This window comes from Centruroides vittatus, unplaced genomic scaffold (genome assembly GCF_030686945.1).
Source record: "Centruroides vittatus isolate TY-2023 unplaced genomic scaffold, ASM3068694v2 contig_482, whole genome shotgun sequence".
Classification (NCBI taxonomy): Eukaryota; Metazoa; Arthropoda; class Arachnida; order Scorpiones; family Buthidae; genus Centruroides; species Centruroides vittatus.
The window spans coordinates 535,713-558,049 of NW_027122272.1; the positions used below are offsets into that span (position 1 = coordinate 535,713).

At 29.0% G+C, this 22,337-nt stretch overlaps 1 protein-coding gene across 4 annotated transcripts in view; it reads left to right on the forward strand.

Moving 5' to 3' along the window:
• The window catches only part of Rsph3 (Radial spoke head protein 3), a 19,987-nt gene extending 4,070 nt beyond the window's left edge, over positions 1–15,917 (forward strand). For 2 of the 4 annotated variants that reach the window (XM_067273498.1, XM_067273499.1), the window contains 8 exons: positions 1,059–1,146; positions 1,211–1,465; positions 4,796–4,999; positions 9,712–9,874; positions 9,944–10,030; positions 13,761–13,849; positions 14,784–14,825; positions 15,757–15,917. In XM_067273498.1, the coding sequence (XP_067129599.1) occupies positions 1,059–1,146; positions 1,211–1,465; positions 4,796–4,999; positions 9,712–9,874; positions 9,944–10,030; positions 13,761–13,849; positions 14,784–14,825; positions 15,757–15,819 (991 nt within the window). In that variant the 3' untranslated portion in view covers positions 15,820–15,917. Of the gene's footprint in view, positions 1–1,055; positions 1,147–1,210; positions 1,466–4,795; positions 5,000–9,711; positions 9,875–9,943; positions 10,031–13,760; positions 13,850–14,783; positions 14,826–15,756 lie in introns of all 4 variants that reach the window. The other 2 variants (XM_067273496.1, XM_067273495.1) reach the window with 1 other exon arrangement.
• Positions 15,918–22,337: the final 6,420 nt, after the last annotated feature.

Sequence of the window (22,337 nt, forward strand, 5' to 3'; positions counted from 1 at the left end):
CTGGAAAACTGATGACCACCTGCATACACCTATCTTGTCATGATTCCCCATAAGTTTTCTATTGGGTTAGGTCAGGACTTCTTACAGGCCATTTCATAACATTTACATTTTGATTCTGAAGTCATTTTTTGGTTGAATTTGAACAATGAATGGGAGCATTGTCCTATTGAAATGTCCAATTTGGACCACCTATCATTTCTGCTATAGGAAGATGATGATGTTCTAAGGTATCTTGATAATTTTCTGAAGTCTGGCATTCAGAAATAAATGCTAAACTGGAAATTCCATTAAATACAAATGTGCCCCTCACTATTAGAGATAATGAGTGTGTCATAAAATTGATTAAATTTCTAATTAGTTAAACTCTAAAATATACTCTGAAAGGGTCTGCTCAGAAATTCTTACTGGTTCAACTGCTGAGACTGAGTATCATTCAAAAACATCACCTATAAAGTTTCCAATGATTTACCAGTTGTGACCAGACTCACCACTCATGGTGAGTGAGTTAGAGAGCAATTTATCAACTATCAATGTCATCATTCACTGCTATAACCAACTGATTTGATCGGTAAGCATTTCCAAACAGACCCAAATAAATAAGATTCATGGAATAAGAATATATTTCATGGTTTCTTGCATTCTTTCAATAGATTAATTAATTTAATTGGAGAAGTCTGTAAAATTATAGCTATGTCTGTAATTATCCTCAATATACAGTAGAGCATCGATTATCCGACCCCCGATTAACCGACTTATCGGTTAACCGAGTGCGTTCTAGGCAAATTCAAATGTCCGCTAGTGATGTGGTGCTACAATATTTGGTTATGTCTTGGCTACTTTAATATTATTTTTGTTAAATTTTTGCATGTTTTAGCTGGCAGCACTGGCTCGACCATGAAAGGGAGGCTAGTATTTAAACCAGGCCTAATACACTATACTAATAATGTATTTTTTCATACTTTTCGGTTATCCGACTTTTCAGTTGTCCGACCAACCCCAGTCCCCAATTGAGTCAGATAATCGATGCTCTACTGTAATATTTTTTGTTTTCATAGTAGTTTTGATAGTGTTTCTGATAACCCAAGAATTCGTTATGACAGACATCTGTTAAGAGGAAATACTCGAACTTTGACAAGAATATCAGAAGTAAGTATTATATTTTAGTTTTTATACTTTTTATTAACAATAAAATATATTTCTTAAACTATAGTTTACTCCAATTGTTGCAAGAAAACAGAAAAATCTTGATTATTTATATGAATTTGATGTTCAAACTCCACCACCTGTAGAAGGGAGACTTCATATTCCAATTCAGACTGGAGTGTACTTAGAAGAACTGCAAAAAGTGGTTAAAGAAAGGGATGTAGAATGTCAGACTGATGTCTTTTTAGAGAGACCTGCCACACCATTCTTTGTTCCTGCCAAAATTGGTGTTGATGTAGGAACTCAAATTGAAGAAGATGAAGTAAGTTTGATTATTTACTATTCTCTATTGTTAATAACAATTTAATTAATAAAAATTATATAATCTGAATTTTTTAATTTTCCTCCTTTCTTCCTTTTCTTATGCATTAGACTAGAGTGGTATGACTTTTTCATTCAAACTATACTTTTGATTTTTCAATGCCAGAGAAGTAATTTTTTAATGAGTATATGGAAAATAAGACATTTTGAATTCTTAATCAAATAACAAAAGCTAGCCAACATTTTAATGAAAGCATTTAGTACTATGCATATTTATTGAAGCATCACATGAAGTAGAATGGTAATGAAAATGCTGCAGTTAACTAAATAACAATGATGCAAATTAATTATCTACCAAGACCAGGTTAGATATGGCTCATAAGTTGTCCGTTGGATTATTCTGAATTAGACTGTCCATCTATTGTGACTAGGAATTCATCTTCTTTAAAGTGTCTTTATAACATTTTCTAGGTCATTCAAGAACCGTTTATGTTTTGGTTTTCAGTTGAATATTTTATTGATGAGTTTGTCATCTGGTCATCTTTGGACACTTTGTCTTATCTTCTCTAATATTCTTTGTGCCCTAGTAAAAATATCAATTATCATTGGTTTAACAATTGAAATCAATTGGTTTTTACATCCCAGTAGAAACTAATAGAGCACCATTAGAATTTCCTGTTGGTTCCTCTGATTTTTTTTAAAAGGAAAGTTAACTGAAATATTTGAAATATTTCTAATATTTTTAAGTCTGTAATATTTAAAATGAAATGATTTGATTAGATCTCATTCAAATCATTTCATTCAAATTGTTTTCCCATTTGAAAATTGAAAGTTACAACCTTTGCCCCATCTGCAAGGAGGAAGGAGTAGCTTAGTTTTTATGTGGTTCAAAAGGCTCCTCCAAGATAATAAACTTTCACATAAGACACATTTTCAATTTATTGTATATTTCAGGAGATATTTTCAATTGACATCATAAATGGACCACCATGTATATAATTTTTAATAGCATGAAAGTTTTTCGTATAAAATTTTTGAAATAATTTTTTTATGAATGCAAATTTTTGAATTTAATTTTTAAGAAACTTTGTTAATAGTGTAATTTTTGACTCAGTTAATATGTAATTGTTTCTTTAAATGTTTATTTTCATTATTTTATAAGATTATTCTAAATTAATTTACTCCAGAGCAAAGGTGGACAATTCTTGGCCCTTGGTTGACAACTTTTTCTACAATGCAACCCAGGATCACCTTCTAAATAAATTTCCAAATTCTTCACTGAATTGAATATTTTAACTTAATATTTATAAAATACAATTTTATTGAGTAGAGTAATACTAAATAAAAATGCAATAAAGAAACAAACTCTATCAACTGTTATAGTAATAATAAGTAATAAGAAAATGAAACACTTATTTCCAAGACAAGTTTTATACTATTCAATTACTGAATCATTTGCCAGGTAGCCAAACATGAAGTGATTTCATTACCATCATCATATATATATTTTTTGTGTTTTGTTAAGAATTTATCAGGTTTCTATAGGGTGTATCGGTTAATGAACAGTTCAGATTGAGAACGAATCACTTGAATCACTTGACAATGAACACTTTCGCAAAAGATTTTTATGTTTGGACAACAAACTCATTACAGAACAAACACAAAAAGAAGCAACATAAAATAACGAATACCAATTGGTTTTCCCTTGTCTCCAGGTGACAGTTCGAAACTTTTGGAGTGTGGGAGACATTGACATCGACACTCAACCTGATACTGGATAGTATTCCTTCAAACTTGAAACTCTCCCTTGTCATTCCATCTTTTTGTTTACCTTTCTGACAAATAATTTTTTTAGTCTTTGCAAGACTGTCAGGCACTCATTAAGTTATGCATTGGTTTTTATTTTTGAAAGGTGAGAGTTTAACTGTCCCATCGGATATTTGTTAATGTTTTAACACCAAAATTTTGAATTTCATTCAGGCCTCACATTTACATAATTCTTTCGTGCGCTAGTTGATTTCCGTTTTCTGAACTTGTGTGAGTGATTTTCTGAACTTTTTATTTCAAAAAGAAATTGATAATATTATGGAGCCTAAAAAAAAGTAGTGTGTCAAGAACCATGCTCACATAGAAACCAAGCAAGAGATAATATCCATGGTAGAGAGTGGGCAGAAGATATCTGATGTTGCTAGGCAGTATGGCTTGAACAGGTCTACAGTAGGCACAACCTTAAGTAAGAAAGATATAATCAAGAAGACTCAAGGAGTAATGAAAATCACATCTGAGAAATAAAGATGTGCAATCCATGAAAAAATGGAGAGATTGCTTTTAATTTGGATAAAAGAAAGGGAAATAAAAAGAAATGTAACTAGTGTAACTGTCATTCAAGAGAAAGCTAGAGAAATTTTTGAAGAACTGAAGAAACAAACTCCACATTTGCTACATGAGGAGATAGAATTCAAGGCTACCACTGGATGGTTTGCAAAGTTTAGGAGGAGATCTGGCATTAAACATGTGGTAATTCATGATTAGTCTGCTAGTGCAGATAAAGAAGAAGCTGAAGAAAAATCCTGGAGAAGAGAGAAAAGCAATCAACATTGAACAGATTCTTTAAGGTCCCACAAATGGAAAAAAAATGACTGATAAAAATGTAAGACTGTGTATATATGTATTTTTATTATTTACATATAAATAAATGTAGTAAGAAAGTATATAATTTCTTATTTATTTTTTGTAGTCTCCAGAACGAATTAATCAAATTCCCATAAAAATCTATGGTAAATTAATAATCGGTTAATGAAAAATTCGGGTAGTGAACACAGTCTTGGAACAGATTATGTTCATTAACTAATCACCCACTGTATTTGAAAAGGTTCTCTCGATACTTAAAATATGCCAAATATGCCCTCAAAGATTTTGGTTGGCCAATGAGAAAATTTTGTATCATAGATTTAGTAATTTTGTCATGCATATTTAAAAAGATTGTCCACTCCTGTTCTAGAACTTTTGTTATTTTAAAACTTACAAAATATTAGTAAGCTTTTTAATATTTCAGATTGATTTAATAAATTTTAATAAAGAAATTTTTGTTCTCTTTCTTGCTTATAATGTGTAACAAAAGTTTACATCAGTTACTCCTTTCCGGAATGATAGTCTGTTAAAATTACTTTCATTCTAATTGTCAATTTTCTATTTCCGTTTTATAGAAAATTAATGAGTGAATAAAATTTAATAATTGAAAAAATAGGAGATAGAAAAAAATATTTCATTTGTTCATAAATCAGGTATAACTTAATAAATTTGGTTATAATAAACAAATTTTTTTTCCTAGTTATTTGATTTTGATACTGAAGTTATTCCAGTATTGGATGCTTTTGTTGGTTATATATTAGAACAAAGTTTGATTGAAGTAATCCAAGAAGAAGAATTAGCAACACTAAAAGAACGTCAAAGGCGATTTGAGGAATTAAGAGCATGCGAATTAACAGAAAGACAACGTTTAGCAGAACAAGACAGAAGACTTCAAGAAGAAAGAGTAAATATATATTTTTAATTAAAAATCAATAATATCTTTTAATTATTAAATATTGTTTAGATTTTATATTTCAAGTATGGAATAAAATTTTACACTAACATTTAAGCAACTTAAAAACTTATAAGCATTTAGTCATTAATGTTACATAATGTAATATATACAGTCAAACCTGTTTTTATGCGGGGATAGGGACCGCATTAAAAAAAACGCATAAAAAAAAATCTCACGAAACTTCACGAATGGCTGTAAATAATAGTTTTCGCGACACAATTAAAAAATATTTTTTTTATGCTGTCAACAGGGACCGCATAAAAAAAGTCTCACATAGAAAATAACTCAAAACCGTACGAAATAGAATTTATTGACAACAGATGTCAGCACTTGACTGCATCGTCTGGTCTATCGTCTGTTTTACATATTTTTGTCCAGGTGGTGTTTTGTTGACTTAAAAAGTAAATTATTTCATTTTTCGCATATTCATGCAATAATATTACTATAATAAGTGCATTTATGCTATAATAAGTTTATTTAGCTATAATAAGTCAACGTGAGACATGACGAATCGCACGAGACTAGTCGCCAACTATACCGCACAAATTAAAAATTCGCATTAAAAAAATCGCACAAATAAAAATCACACATAAAAAGAGCGCATAAAAACAGGTTTGACTGTATATATAGCAATAACTCTCCAGATGAATTATGCTGTTCAGTAAGGTGTATTTTCTCTGAGCCAATCTTATTGCCTTCCTCAAGCATAAGCTTCTGATTACTAGAAGCAAATACAATATTTACGAAATCTCAATAAATTAGGTTAATTATATTAATTGATAGCAGTAGTTTCATAAATATTGTATTAATATGGCTATGTTAGCCAAATCTTATAGACAAGCTGTTGAGAAATTAGGTAGAACATCTTCAAAACTGGAGTTTTTCATTAATTGACATTCACTTAGATTATTCCCTGCTTCAATTTACAGGATATGTTTACCACCTGAATGTTCACTTTGCTTCCAGTAGTCAGAAGTTTATGCTTGAGGAAGGTAATAAAATATGTTTGCTATAAATTTGAATAATTATTACATTTTACTTTTTTGCAAACATATTCATTTTACATTCTTATATAAAATGTTTATATGTATAGTGAAACTTGAATTAGACCTCTACTAAACCCAGTATACACTTAGTTGTGGACAATGGATAAAAATTTCTTATTCCTTTCATTTTTCAAAACCTCTGTTAAGCAGATAGCACAATATATTACATGTTTCCTACAAATATCATTTTCAGTATAAGAACACAAATCACTTGAAACTGGAGTAAAGAAAATAATAACAAATAAACCTACCTTATTCTCATAAACCATTAAAAAATTTAATGAACATGATGAATGTTTTTAGCATATTCATAAACTAACATCAGTTCAATATTGCAACTTACAGATTTTAAGTTCTGTTTTAAAATGTATAGTGTTCTATAATTATTGAGTTGGTATCTTGCTTGAAAGTTTTTTCAAGAATGGAGACAAAAATTAACAGACAAAGAATAGCTTTAATACAATTTAAGACGGAATCAGTACATCTTACACATAACAAGGCGAAAGAAAGAATGAAACAAAAAAGTCTATACAAGATGTTTAAATCTTTCATATTTTTACATTCTACAATCTTATTGGACAAATGTCTTGATGTCATCATACAGCATACCTTGGTGGTCCAAAATCTAAGATTAAGATTTTCTAATCTCAACAATAATGAACATTACAAATTCAACCATTGGGACACCATTAAAAATCAACCGCAAGGGTCACCCTGGCTTTTTATAGCAATTGTCAACTCATTTGTGAAGCATATTTTTTATTTGCCAAAATAGAAAGTTATTTTCTAGGTTTACTTTTTCACATACTGTGATTTTTTGGTGCCAACCAGAAATAAAAGGATGATCAACAATATAAAAAAATGCAGAATTTTTATGACTGAGTTTCTCAAGCAATTTTACTTTTGTTTATTAAGGCTGAGACTCCACTAGTGTAAAAACGGGTGTAAAAGCCTTTAATCACGTGACTATGATATTTTACTCCTGAGCAGGTTGTAAAACCTGTGTAAAAGCGAGTTGAGCAGTTTTCAACTTTCAGCATGAATATGGCCGTAAAACGGTACCATGCACCAATCAGAAGTCAGTGAAATCTAGGTCATTGTGACAGTGCAAAAATGGTGGAAAACAAGCTTTTGTGTATGTTCTCTTGTGGCTACTCAAGAATAGATCTGGAAAGATTTATCGAAAACATCCAAAAGTATTCGTGTATCTATGACAAGGGGCATCCCGATTATAATGGATGCCTAAAACACGTGATATGGACGGCCAAAGGAAAATCCTTCAATTTCGAGGAGTATATAATAAAAAAGCTAAGCTTATAAGTACTGTATATTATCTTAATAATACGATGATAAAAGTTAATATATGAAAGTAAAGATATTTTTACTACATTTGTAATTATAGTACAGAAAAAAAAGTTGTAGAATATATTCATTGTCTTTATATCTGTATATCGCGTATACAACTGTACAGGTGTAACTTTGACAGCACCTTTGCCATAAAAAGTTCACTGGCCGGACCTCCACCGTAATCTGAGCTCAAATGCAATACATCACATGATTAAAAGTTTTTACGGCGAGGGGTTTTATGCCCATTTTTACGCTAGTGGAGTCTCAGCCTAACAGTAAAATTAACAAGACTGATTCATTTTCTGTGATACCCTTTTTCACCAAGTAGCTTTTTTTTTTTTTTTTTTTTTTTTTTGGGACTGCTCTCTGGCCATTTGCCACTCCAATTACCAGATGAATATAATTTTCACAAATTGTGAATTTTGTGGCAGGCAGCAATGACCCTGAAATGTGCAAAATTAACAGATAACCTTAAAATGTGTTTTTTAAAAACATTCATATTTAAGGTTTTTTTTTTTGGTGTTATGATGAATATAAATGTCATAATTATTTAACATTTCCTTGTCTCTGAACTGTCTGTGGTTCGTTGTAAAAGGATTGACATGTGGTTGATAACTGAATAGGTTAAAAATATTCATCATGATCATTAAATTTTGTGATGGTTTTGTAACTTATCTTCAGTGTTGTCATTGACCAGACTGTAGGTTAATTCTCCTACAATCTGGTCAATGGGAGAGGAGCAGTGAGAAATCAAGAAGGATGTCTTTTTTTGTTTTTGGAAAAAGAAAAACTCTAGAAGTGATCCATGTTAAGGAACTGTGATGGGAGAAGGGCCAATTGTTAGTAGAGAAAAAAGAAATAAAGAAAAAGACAAGAAGAAACTAGAGTTTTTCTAAAAATAAATTAAAATTTGTTTGCTTGTTTTTTTTTATTTTTTCCAAAATTTCAGTAAGAAAAATTTGATTTTTCCTAGTTTAGTCATTGGTTTCAAAGGAATGCACTTAATCAATCAATTCCAGATTTTTGTCTAGTGTGTGCTTTTTATTATTTTATCATATTTTATGACATATAAGATACAACTTTTATTAAAAAAAAGACTCAAAAAATCTTACTGCATCTTATATGTGAAGTTATGATTTCTCATAGGCTAATGAATTTCACCAATGGTCTTTAGTAGACTACAGATAACATGTACTTAGCCCAACTCTTGAATAAAAATGTTATTGTTTAATTAAATATATTTTTATTTTTGTTATAGCCAAACAGTTTTTACATATATTCATGTTGAATATCTTAATGGTAAATTTTAACTATAAATGACTTTTTTAAATTGCTCTTTTTCCTAGCTAAATAAAAGCTTATATTCTAGTTCTACTTTTTTTAAACTAGACTACTGTAAGAAAAATTCTAGTGCCAAGAGCCAAAGGCAATGAATGACTTCAATACACTGAATATTTTTCCTAAATATTCTATGCTGAAATAGGGGCCTTATGTATAATATAGTATATAAATAAACTATATATCATTAATTTCTAATTTTTGTTTCATGATTACAGTTTAATTAATCTCATTATTTCAAATTTTAGAAACAATAAATTTAAGAATGAGGAAACAACACTTTTGAACTTCATTTTATTATTATTAATCTGTTTGAAATTCAAACAGGTTAGCTTAAATTTTCCTGTATTTTATTTTCAATACTTGATCAGGTTGTTTTAACTTGCAATTTATTTACATTAACTGTTATAAAAGAGCTTCTTGTCTCGAAAATTGTTTAAACTAATATCTCAAATAATATAGTAGAGATAAGAGAACTTATCACACTGCTGCTGGTAACATCAAAATGACACTTCTATCATTAGAATGCAACTTTATTACTGGTATGCATTTGGTACACAAGATCTCAACTGCCATAAATGAAAATAAATAGATATCTGTTGTAGAACAAACTTGCAGAGAAACCAACATTAATTACAATCTACAATTTAAAACATACCTGTTCATTTTTTATGTATGGCTGATGAAGGTCTCATGTACCAAAATGCATACCAGTAGTAAAGTTGCATTCTGATGATAGAAGTGTCATTTTGATGTCACCAGCAGCAGTGTGATAAGTCTGTTATTTCTACTATATTATTTGAGATATTAGTTTCAATTTACATTAACTATATTCAGAAACATTGAAAACTAATCAAACTATAATATACTATCAAAATGTTTTGTAATATTAATTATAGGAAAATAATATAAGTGATTGAATAATTTTAGGAATACCGTATATTACAAAACGAAGAAGCTGCTCAAATAGAAGAGGAAACCACTCAAAAAGTAGCAGCAAGAGCATTTGCCAGAAATTATTTGATAGATTTATTACCTTCATTATTTCATAAACTCGAAGAGATGGGTTTATTTTATGATAATATACAACAAGGTATAAAACTGCTTTACATATTTAAAAACTTTCCAAGATTATTATTTTTAAATAAAAATTTAATTACAGATATTGAAGAGACATTTTGGCCTTGGTTAATGACTAAAGTAGATGAAGAAATTCTTTCTCTTTCCAAGACTTGTAAACTTCTAGACTGTATGTATTTTTGACTTTTAACATACACATTTTTTATATACTTTGAAAATTGTTGATCTTAGTGGCAAATTGTGGGTCTTGAGGTCCTAGGTAAAATTAATTTTAGAACCTATCCCATCACACATTCTGTACATAAATATATTTTTTAACAAATCATATTTGTATAAATAGTCTCACTTAATATCAAGTTTTTTCCATTATAATAACAATAGATAAAAAATAAATCAAAATTAAAAGCATAAAAATAATTATAAACATTACATTAGGCAGCCAAATCAAATGAGCAGTATTTCATATTGCAGTATATATGTACTTGTTTTGTCAAGTCTTAAGATTTTCAAAAATCAAGTGTGGGAAATGAACTTCCTACTTTACATTTAATTAAAAACACTTATAACATTTTAAAGAATATTGAAGATTTAAATATTATTAGTTAACATTCAAATTTCCTGCTAGTGGTGCTGAGTTCAAAATAAGATCACAAAATGTAATTTAAAACTAGATATGTCTAACAGCTTCTCACTAAAATTTGGAAATCCTGATGCATCCAACTCTACACCAGGCACTGTAGTATCACATATAAAGCACTTTTATATGTGGAATACAAAAGAAGTGACATATCTGAATGAGCAATATAACAAGGTGTGATATAATGAGAGGCTACTATATAAATATTTAGGTACAAGCAGTTCTTGACTTTTAGATATAATGTGTTCCTAAAAATGTGTTTGAAAGTTTATATCCAAAAATCAAACAATAAACTTGCATGTTATAAAAGTAGTTCCATTTTCAGAGAGTCAATGAAAACTTATAAAATCTCTTATTAAGGTGGGAAAGTTTTACATTTTACTATGAATATATTATAACACAAAAAAAACTGTTTAAAACTTTAAATCATAGAACTCTTTAGGAGTCTCATGGGGTCTGACATCAGCATATACTTGTATTTTTCAACTTTTTCTTGTATTAATATTTAAAATTGAGGAGCTAAGTGGAAAAACAGCATATCCCACAAAACTACAAAAAATAAGTTACTAACAAATTTGGATTTGTGCACCATCACTTCATCTTCTACAAAACTTTCATGGTTCAGTTATATGCTATACAGGTTGTACATCCACATTAATAAAGCACTGCACATTAAAATGCTGGTGAATTACACAAATCTTTCTTTTTCTCAAAAACTTCTTTGAGTGGGATAGGCTATTTTTCCACTCTGTCCCTCAATTTCACTAAAAAATTTTAAAAAATTAAATAAATGTTATTAATAGTAAATAAAAACTGTTATAAAACTTCAATGTCCTAATACTGCGTCTTTTACTTATTATGTTCATGTCTATAAGATATAATGCAAAATGACTGCATGGTTTTCTTAAATTATGATTGTTTGTTATTAATATAATACCTTTGTAAACTAAAATTGTTAATTAATTTCATTTCTATGTATCACCCTGTAACAGGGAAATCTTTTCCTTTTGCTAATAAACTTGAATTGAATAAATAAATTTTTTTTAGTATAGTGTTAATGGATACATAGCATTTGTAAAATAACCTTTGTTGTATTGCCACATAGCCTGTGTAGCGTTATATTAGAATACTACATATACTACGTTGTAACTACTGTATGTACTCTACTGTAACTATGTACAGTAGAGTCACAAAAACTCAATTCTTGATTACTCAACATTCCATAAAACTCATTGTGTCATTCAAAAAGAAAAAAATACATGTAATCTAATTTTTACCTCTTATAACTTAAAACTAGGATTAAACATGTTCTCATTCTTCATTTGCAACACTTGATAATAGTATTAATTCTGTGTGTTAACAAATAATATAACCTTTTTTCCAAGTTTCTATTATAAAACACCATGAAACGAATGTGGAAAGTAGTCACTGAATAGCCAAGATTTTTTTAAAATTAAAATTTAACTATAAATAGAAATATTCACTATTGGTACATAGTTAATACATATATGAATTAGCACATATAATACCTTAATGAAACTTCCACTGTTTAGATTAGCATCATTGCTATGCTGTAAAACTTCTAAAAGAAAGGTTTTTGGTAACTCATTATCTTTGCAGTCCATATTAAGTTGAGTTTGTGGTACTCTACTGTATTATATACAGTACTCTTTATTCATTATACTTTTGTTACCTCTTTTAACAAGATCATCTCTGGAGATGATCAGTTATACTTAGATTTGGGAATGGTTGTCTTTACTGTAGGAAGTTTTACTATGTATTGCATAGACTTTGTCTTGGAAGACATGTAATTACTCTCAAATGAGCCTGTGACTATTACTATTGAGAGGGGAAGCTGGGAATTTTTTCTCAGGCCAGAAGAAAACAAGCCTGTAGTAGTTCCTATCCACATAAATTAATATTATTTTTACTAATAAAAAATAAAATTTTTAAAGCTGCTTTTTATTAAAAATGAAACATTCTAAGTATTTCATTTATTCAAAAGAAAAAGAAAAGAAAAAATGGGCTTGAGGCCCTTACAAACTCTTGACAGCCATTCTTGTGATCATTCCACTGTCTTGTGTACTGTTAAAAGATTTGTTGAAACTGGATCTCAAGGAGACAGATATAGAAAAGGTAATTGAGACTGTCTACTGAACATGATTGCAATGGTGCATGCAGAGGAGGCTAAGAGGCTTTGACATCCTCCACAGAAAAAGGAGGGAAAACACTAGAAAATTTTCCAAAAATCTTTTCCTAATTGAAATTCACTTTTTCATTTATATAATGTCATGTCTTCTTATTCTATACTACTAATGAACTAGTGGTCACATAGGTGAGAATTTTATTGAATTTGCATTAAAAATTTTTTCAATTCAACTGGGCTCCCTCTAAGATTAAATTTTGATTTTGCCATTGGATGATTAAATGTTAGTTTGGCATTCCTTAGTATTGAGATTTAAAACATCAATCTCTAATAAGAATATCATTTCATCATTTTTAAATATCAACTTATATGAACTGATAAAATGATTTCAAATGAGTAAATGATATGAAATGATATAAGTTGGTATCAATTGATAAAGTGATGTCACTTATGAAATTATTTTTGTTCAATTTCATATGACTAATTGATATTAATTACTAAAAACGTTTTAAGTGATCAATTAAAATCAAATAATGCATTAAAAACTACTTTGTAAATTGATTTGATATATTTGAAATGTGAAATAATTTAAAATCAAATAATACACATTGCATTAAAAAACTTTGACTATATGAGTAAATATTAGTCTATATTCTGATCTTTTGGTAAGCTATTTTAACTTCTTTGTTGGATTTTAGGTTTTTCACTACATGATTTAATTTAAGCTATAAAGTAACTCAAATAAAACTTGACTTTTTCATCTAATACCTGTATGTACTGCTTTTAATGACCAGACATCTAATAACTGTAGTTCTGTGTAAAATAGATTAGATCTGCATAAAGATTGTAAATATGCATCAAAATACCTTTTCAGGAATATATTATATACACCTATATCTATAATATTGTTTAAGTTGAGTCGAAACAAAAAAATTTAATTTTTAGATAGTCTGCATCTGTGTGTGTTTGTATTTGTTGCACTGTGGACGTTGTTCTTACGAATGTACCTGTGTGTGTTTGTATTTGTGTGTGCATATGAGATTTGATATTAGATTTTTTTTATTTTATCTATATTATATATCTTTTATATTTAAATTGTTTTTAAAAAATTTTTAGCATTGATAAAAGAAGCAGTAAATGGTATGTCAGATCATCATCCTGAAGAGGAGAGCCGATCTACTCCTGATGACATTCCTACTGCAACTGTAATTATAAATTTACATTTATTTGTATATTTTAGATTTTAAATTGTTTTATGTAAAAAATTTCTGATTTAAAAAAATCAAAATTTTAATTACTGTTTTGGTATGAATATATCACAACAATGAAGTAATTATCAAGCTGATGACTATATCAGACATTTTTGTTTTTATTATTATCTATTTAATAAACATTAGAAAGTTAAAAAATTTTCAAATAATCAATTTACTAAATGAAATGAGACTGATATGAAGATAGAAGATAAAGCAGATTAAAGGAAGATTTAAAAAAATACACTTTATGTATTTATTTATTTTCAAATATTTACATACATAATAGTTTTATATTCCTCTTATGTCTAGCATGGATTTAGTTAAACCTACAATGAGATGGCCAAGTGATGAGAGTCATAACTAACATAAGCATGAAAATTTGAGGTTCTGACCCAGATTTGAACCTGAGTCGTCTAGAGCAGCTGACTAATGTCTTTATTGTTTTGGCTATTAAACTGTCTGTTTTTGGTTAGGCTTATTTGTACATGAAATCAATCTTAAGCTCTTATTATTAAAAAAGAAAATAAACATGAAACATGATTTTTAATATTGATTATTTTTCTCAAATTTCAAAATATAAGAATGACCATATTTTTTATTTATTAATTATAGAGATTAATACAAATATTAGTACAATATGGTAATATTTTTATTTAATGTTTGTTTAGTTGTCAGAGGTGCAACTTTCATGAATATTTTAAATATTTAAGCAAAAAATTAAATTCTACTTTACTCCAATGTGGTTTGTATTGAGTAACCAAAGCTAGATATTTGACTGTACATTTAAAAATCCATATTGTTCATTTACACTTTGTAATAAAATTGTTAATTGTCATATTTTCAATTAATAGGTTTGATCTAATATTTTCCTGTATGCTTCTTTTAGACAAACCTTGAGATGTTAGAAGGAAGCACCTTATATTCAAAAGTATGTTGTTTTATTTACATAAAATTAAACTTTACTTTAAAAATTGAAATAAGGGAATTTTAATTGAGTTTTTGATTTCTTATATTGATTTTTTATTAGAATTTTTATTTTTGCTGAATTAATATTACTGTACTATATTTTGTTTTCCTTCTGTTAAATTTTCATTATTTTTCTAATTATGTTATAATCATACACAGCCTTTTTTATTTTAATATAGAAATAAGTTATTGTTTTACTGAAGTAATTCAGTTGTTTTTGAAAATTAAAATAATTATCTAAGCAATTTTAATTATTTGAAAATATTCACAAATGGTCATACATTAATTACATGTGCAGTTTAAAGAGGAGAGGAGGGTTGGGAAAAACTACATCATTGTGCATGTTGTACTTACATAGGAGGGGTTCAAAATTGTCTATGTGAACGTTTTTAGTCGTATTGGAGGCATCCAAATTTGCTCTTATAAGCTTACTTACTGTACTAGCCATGTGAATAAACTATTAGTTAGAAAATATTTGCAGAACTTTTTTAAGTCATTTCTTCAATGTCAAGGAATCTATGAACTATTGTACACATAATTAAAGGGGAGGGGTTTGCCAAAAGTACAGTATATCATTATACACAACAGGGAAGGAGGGGTCAGAAGTGCTGAAAAACAGTACATGTAATTAATGGGCAGCCCATAAATTAGTAAATATTTGTGTGCATCGTCAGTCGTGTTAATCTTAGTTCATTGAAATGAAATGATGCTGAAAGATTTGAATTTTGTTTATCAATGTAAACATTACTTAATAAAGTTAACTTTAGTTAATAGTAGTTCTTTAATAAATATTTAATAAAATATATGTCTATATAATTTTAAATTTATTATTAAGAAGCTATAATATGCAAATTAGGCAAATTTATATTTTAATGATGTATATTTTACTAAAGAAAACAGCAGAGGAAGAAGCAGCACATAAAATGGATAAATCAGAAGATGATATAACAAAATAAAACTAATTTTGTGAATTATTAATAGTTGAAATATGTTTTTAAATACTTTGTAGACTTGGGAAAAATTGAATAAAAATTTAATAGTTTGGATTATTAAATGTTCTCTTTCAATAATGTAGTATTTTCACACATTTCTTATAAATTTTTATGTGAATTTTTAATTTTTTATAATTTGCTTTCAAACTGGCTCTATAAATGCTTTATTTAAACATCATATTAAATTGATATATATATTTTTTACTAGATAAAAAATTTACCAGTTTTTTTATTAAAGTAAATGCACTAATAAGTGACATTAAGAAAAAAATATTTTGTTCTGTTAATAACATAAACATTTATTCTGAAAAAAAATAATTTCAAGAGCAATCCTTACACAAATTTTTTGTAGTTAACATAAAATTATTTTTGGAAAATACATGGTAATTAAAAAAATTTTTTATTCTTGAGTCAATGTCCTTGCACTGCTAGTTGGCACAGCCTAAAACAAAAAGCACTACAAGTTTACATATTATTGATCTATCAATAGTTGACATTTAACTGTCAACATCAATGATGTAGAAAATTGGTATTTAATGGTATCTTCAGTTACAATCGTTTTTGGCATTGGAAGTATGTTTGTTATTTGGGAATAAGTAATAAACAGTCACAAACAAAACCTTTTTTTTTACCAGTGTTGTACTTGAATGTACAACACTGGTAAAAAGGTTTTCTTTGTGACTGTTTATTACTCACTCCAGTGTTAATAGTTAGAAGACGTTTATTTTGTGTAATAAGTAATAATTGTAATATCAGATTAATTTTGTTTAAAAACAATCTTTTTGTCATCATAGCAATTCATTGCCATAACTTCCAAACTGTCTTTTAGTATCTTTTGAATAATCTATATATATAATCGAGACGAGTTGATGATAATAATAATAATCAGCGCAGAGCCCAAACGATAAGGGGTTGAAAGTTGAAATTTGGTACATAGTTAGGGTACGTCACGAGAACGCACACTAAGAAGGAATTTTTTGAAATTCCTCCCCACGGGGGAGAGGGACAGGATTAAGGCTTAACACTTCCATCAACAATGAAAGTGTTACGTAACAATAAAAGTGTTAAGAGAAAGCGAAGTGCAAGACGCAGATGGAGAAGAAACGGGCGCTGGATAAAAAAAAAAAACAAAAAGAAATAGAGTAATATGTTAGAACATATTCGATTTTCAAATTTAAACAGATTAGTTCGGTTTTTCTCGACTTTTCTTCTTTAGAACATTCGATGAAAATCGAACGATATAATCAGAACACGTCGTGAAAATCGAACAATATTAAAACATTCCATTTTCAAATTCGATCTTTCTTTAGAAATACTTAGTTTGTTGATGAAATTACTCTCTTTCTTTTGTGACTGTAACGTAATAATCTTAATCTTCGCTATCGTTACTTTTGCCTGAGCAACGTCGGGCCTACCTGCTAGTACATATATATAATCGAGACGAGTTGATAATAATAATAATCAGCGCAGAGCCCAAACGATAAGGGGTTGAAAGTTGAAATTTGGTACATAGTTAGGGTACGTCACGAGAACGCACACTAAGAAGGGATTTTTGAAATTTCTCCCCACGGGGGAGAGGGACAGGATTAAGTCTTAACACTTCCATCAACGATGGAAGTGTTAAGTAACAATGCGAATGTGCAAGCAAGCGCAGATGCAGTATTTTTCGTTTTTGCGGGAAATCGAACATATTTTTAGACTTATCTAAAAATTCTGTAATTAGTCTGGAAACAGGGAGGACCCAATTCTTGCATTCTGTGAAAACGGGTAAGGTTGACTTTAACGTAATAATCTTAATATTCGCTAAAACGGTTAAGAGTTGAAAGTTGAAATTTGGTACACAGTTAGGGTACCAGATTTAAGTACCAAAGTGTTAAGTAACAATGGAGAACAAGAGGAAGCGACGTGCAAGATTTATGGGCTCTGGAAAAAAGAAAAAGAAAAAAAGAGAAAGAGTAATATGTTAGAACACATTCGGTTTTCAAATTTAAACAGATTAGTTCGGTTTTTCTTTAGAACATCTCGATGAAAATCGAACGATAAAATCAGAACACGTCGTGAAAATCGAACAATATCAGAACATTCGATTTTCAAATTCGACCTTTCTTTAGAAATACTTAGTTTGTTGATGAAATTACTCTTTTTCTTTTGTGACTATAACGTAATAATCTCAATCTTCGCTATTGTTACTTTTGCCCGAGCAACGCCGGGCCTACCTGCTAGTACATACATACATGTAGATTTTTACCCCCAGAAATTATCCTGGAAATGTCAACCATTACTGGACTGTCAAGATTTAGTGTGGTTACCTTACTATCCAATTTGCTTTCATTACACATTGTGCTCAATGTGTAATAAAAACAAATAAATTTTTAGATAAACATACAATTTCCGAATTTGCATTTGTGTGTAACCAAATCAATTATGCTTAATCTGTAATAAATAAATTCGAATTTTTAAAAGGTTATTAAGCAATCGCTGTAAATACTAAAATAAGGAATGGCCCAGAAAAATATATTTTTCTGGGCCATTGTTTAAATATGGAAGTGGCAAAAAATTTGGAATTTGTCCTGTTTCCTATGTATAGTGGAAGTGTTTTCACGCCTATTGGTTTGATATGAATGGTGTACTTGTGATATGCTTAGAACTAGGGTTTCTCAAACGGGATCCCGGTTGTTTTTTTAACCTGGGAAATCCTTCTCATCCCGGGAAATCCCGCAAATTTCATAAAAGTTTACTTTTTTCTTATTCTGTGTTAAGGTTGAGCATAATTATTGCAAATAGAAAATATAATTAACTCATAAACTGTCAGAATACATTTGTTTATTAATTTTAAACCTACTTAGTTTTTTTTTTTTTTTAAATTTTTGCTCGTTATGGCATGTCACAAATGGTCATGATCAATAATCAATACGTAGCTTATTTGTGGCAGGACTCTGAAAATTCTTTACTTGTCAGAACCTGTAATATCTGGAATAATTTTGCTTATGCTGTTTTAATTTTTAACCATGCCCAGTAGCTTCAATAACTGCGGAACGCCAGTCTGTGCAAATTGGGCAAGGATACAAACGAGTGTACATAGTCTGCAAGTATGAAGTTTTTTTGATAAACCTGATTATTAAAGACAAAACGAACTGCCGAATTATCGGGCTATAAGCTTGATGTTTCTGTTAAAGCAGCCGAGGTAGACAAATCAAGACTACTAGAGAGCAAAACAAGTACTACAATCTCGAAAACAAACTAGAAATCTTCCAGACTACAGGTGAAATAACACACAACATCGTCTTCCCTTAAATGCATTAGTGTGGTTACCTTACTACCCAATTTGAAACACGATTCCACTCACATCAATTGAATTGGAAAGGGCATTCTCAATAGCAGGAGTTTTCATTACTAAAATAAGAATCAGATTGAGTGATGGGAGTATTGACCATCTTTGCCTTTTAAAATCTTATAAAAATTTACAATAATATTTTGTATTATGTTTTATTTTAAAAAATAAAAATCACCTTTTAAGTTAGAAGTTTGATCTAAGTTCATTTTTTTTTTAATTTTTAACTTAATTCAAAGCATTTTTTTGTTGTATGCAGTTTCCAGCAAACTTTAATAATTTTTTGTTCCTATTTGTGAAAATTTCTACGTAATTCAAAGGTAATTTTTAATATACATCTTACACAGCTTTATTAATATGATTTTGGAGGTTGCAGAAAGTATTAAATTACTTTTAAAAAATGAAAAATAATTATATCATCTGATTTCAAGATATTTTGTATATCTTAATAATTAATTCTATCCCGGGATCGCGGGAAACAGTTCACTTTTTCTCCGAAATCCCGGGACAAGCAAAAAATCGGGAAATGAGGAACTATACTTAGAACTTCTGAAAACTTTGTCAAGCATTTCTCTCAATATGGTTTTTTTTTTTTTTTTTTTTTTTTAAATATTAGGAGAATAAGATAGCCCATAGCCTCTATGTAAAATGTGAAGCAAATCTTTTTCCTTGCTCTACAATATCGAAGAGATCCATAAGCAGGGGCGGATCTAAGTTTTTCGGAGCGTAGGGCTTATTGAAGTCCAAAAGGGCCCCAGTTTTTGTTAGATTAAGAATATTTAAATTGGGGTTTAAAATTTACTTTAATAACATCAAAATCAGAGTTGAAATATATTTATTTATGAAATGGTGTTGAATGACAAACTTTATCAGAAAAAGTATTAAAAATTTATGGTGATAATTCAATTTTTGTGGGCCCTTGATAAATTTAGGGGCCCAGGGCTTAAGCCCTATTAGTTCCTATGTATCCGCCTCTGTCCATAAGGCTTTCTTCTAAGGAAATTTCTACAGAGTTCTAAATATATCACAAGTCGGCTACTCCATTCATATCATCGCTCGTTTTAGTTAACGTTTTAAATAAATGAATTTGCTGAATGAATGAATTTGCTATAGTAACATTGCATTTATGGTTCTCAGAGTTTCAGTTGACTTGATTTCAGACATATTTTTAAAAAATTATCGATGTTATAGTAGACATTGGGGGAAAAAGTAAAATACGAGTAGATGTTAACAATGCTCATAAAAAAAATAATATGCTTTATTGTTACAATTTATTCATTAATGTTTGAAATTAAATTTAGATAATACTTTTTCACTGAGCTTTATTTATATTCTGCGCTTTTTTAGCTTTTTAGTTATTTTAGGATGAAATGCAGGATAAAATATTTATTTTTACTTTTCCGGCTGTTATAACAGGGATTTTTACATTTTTGGACTTAGAAACGTCCAGAAATGCAAAAAAAATTCAGGGGTAATTTCTGTATGTATGGATGTTAGTGTATATGAGGGGCACGATTTTGTTCATCCTGTTTGAAGCTTAATAACTCCCGTGTTTTTTTTTTATCGAAAATCTCTGAAATTTTGCAGGGAGGTTTGTTTAATAGGGGAATTGATGTTGTTAAATTTTGGTGGTTAAAAGTCGAGGGAGTGGGGATATAATGGGGGTCGTGCGTATCTCCAGTAGAGTCGGACTTAATGACGATTTTACTCGTTACTAGCATTTGTAATTTTTTTATAAAACTCATTTTTACCCTCAAAATTAAGGTTTTTGCCATTTTATAATAGTTAAAAGTATGAAACCTGGAGCCACCAAAAATTTAAATGTTTCCGGGAAATTGAGCAACTCGTCGCTGGTTTATTACAATACGTTTAGAAATAACTGAAAAATTAAGTTTATTTAAGCATAGGCTCATTACCTAAATGCGATAAAAGCTGATGGATTAGTTGATGTGACTATAGGAATGATGGAAATTTTAAATTCCAATTTCTCTTGTTAACAAATTACAAGATTCTCATCACTCATAAGTTAAGCGACGAGAATAATCTTTTTAATGAAATAGACTTCTTATTAAAAAAATATTAAAATGTGATTAAAAAGAAAAAAAAAGATTTGAAAAGTGGCCATGAAGTTCTCTTGTAAATTTAATTTCTTTTATTTAATTAAGAATAGTATTTAAAATATAAATTTGGGAAAATAATTATCAATGAGAATGTACATTGACAAATTTTAATATTGCATATATTAAAACATATGTCAACAAAAGTTTGATATGAAATTTTTATTTAGAAGCCGATATACAATAGGCTGCATCATAATCAAGCAGATGATTTTTAACGTGAAATTATGATCAGGCCTAACGAAAGGAAGAGGAAGGTAGGGTTCTGTGGCTCTGGTATTCGGGTTTATAGAAGGCCCGGGCCGGAATCTATATAATATTTTGATTCTTATTAGTTATATTATAGTTAAATTGAATTTCTAAACTTAATTATAATTAATGTAATTTCAAGCGCATAAAGGGAGAATAAAGAATGTAATAAATTGAGAGCATTACGTTATAATAGAATGGAGGCCCTAGACCAAGAATGGCGAACCTATGACACGCGTGGCACATCGCAAAAAATATCTGGCAAGCAACATGTTTACTTTTTACTGTATAAATAAAAATTATTTTATTTCAGTTTTTAATTATGGTTTTATGTTTTCATTTTAATATATCTTGATTTCCTCAATTAGCTTTTTTAAAATTTATGCTAATTAAAGTAGCCTACATTTGCTTTGTTTTTTAAAATATAGTCTAAAAATTTCTAAGTGTAAAACTGCGGCACGAATAAATTATTTGAAAGATAATGATCCCAACGATATGGCACGCAGACTCAAAAAGGTTCGCCATCCTGCCCTATGCTCGAAAATGAACCACCGATATTCTTGACTCTCACTGCCATACATATTCAAGTTTTACATTATTCCCATTCGTCGCAATTTTATGTAAAACCTAATCATGTTACAAATGATATGATTCGAAGATTTCCTCAAACAATTTCAAATTCATAATAATTGTCCTTGATAAAACAATCGTTTCGAGATAACATTTTCAACAGTAGATAAAAATATTAACAAAGCATATACTGTAGTGTACCTACATAAGCTATT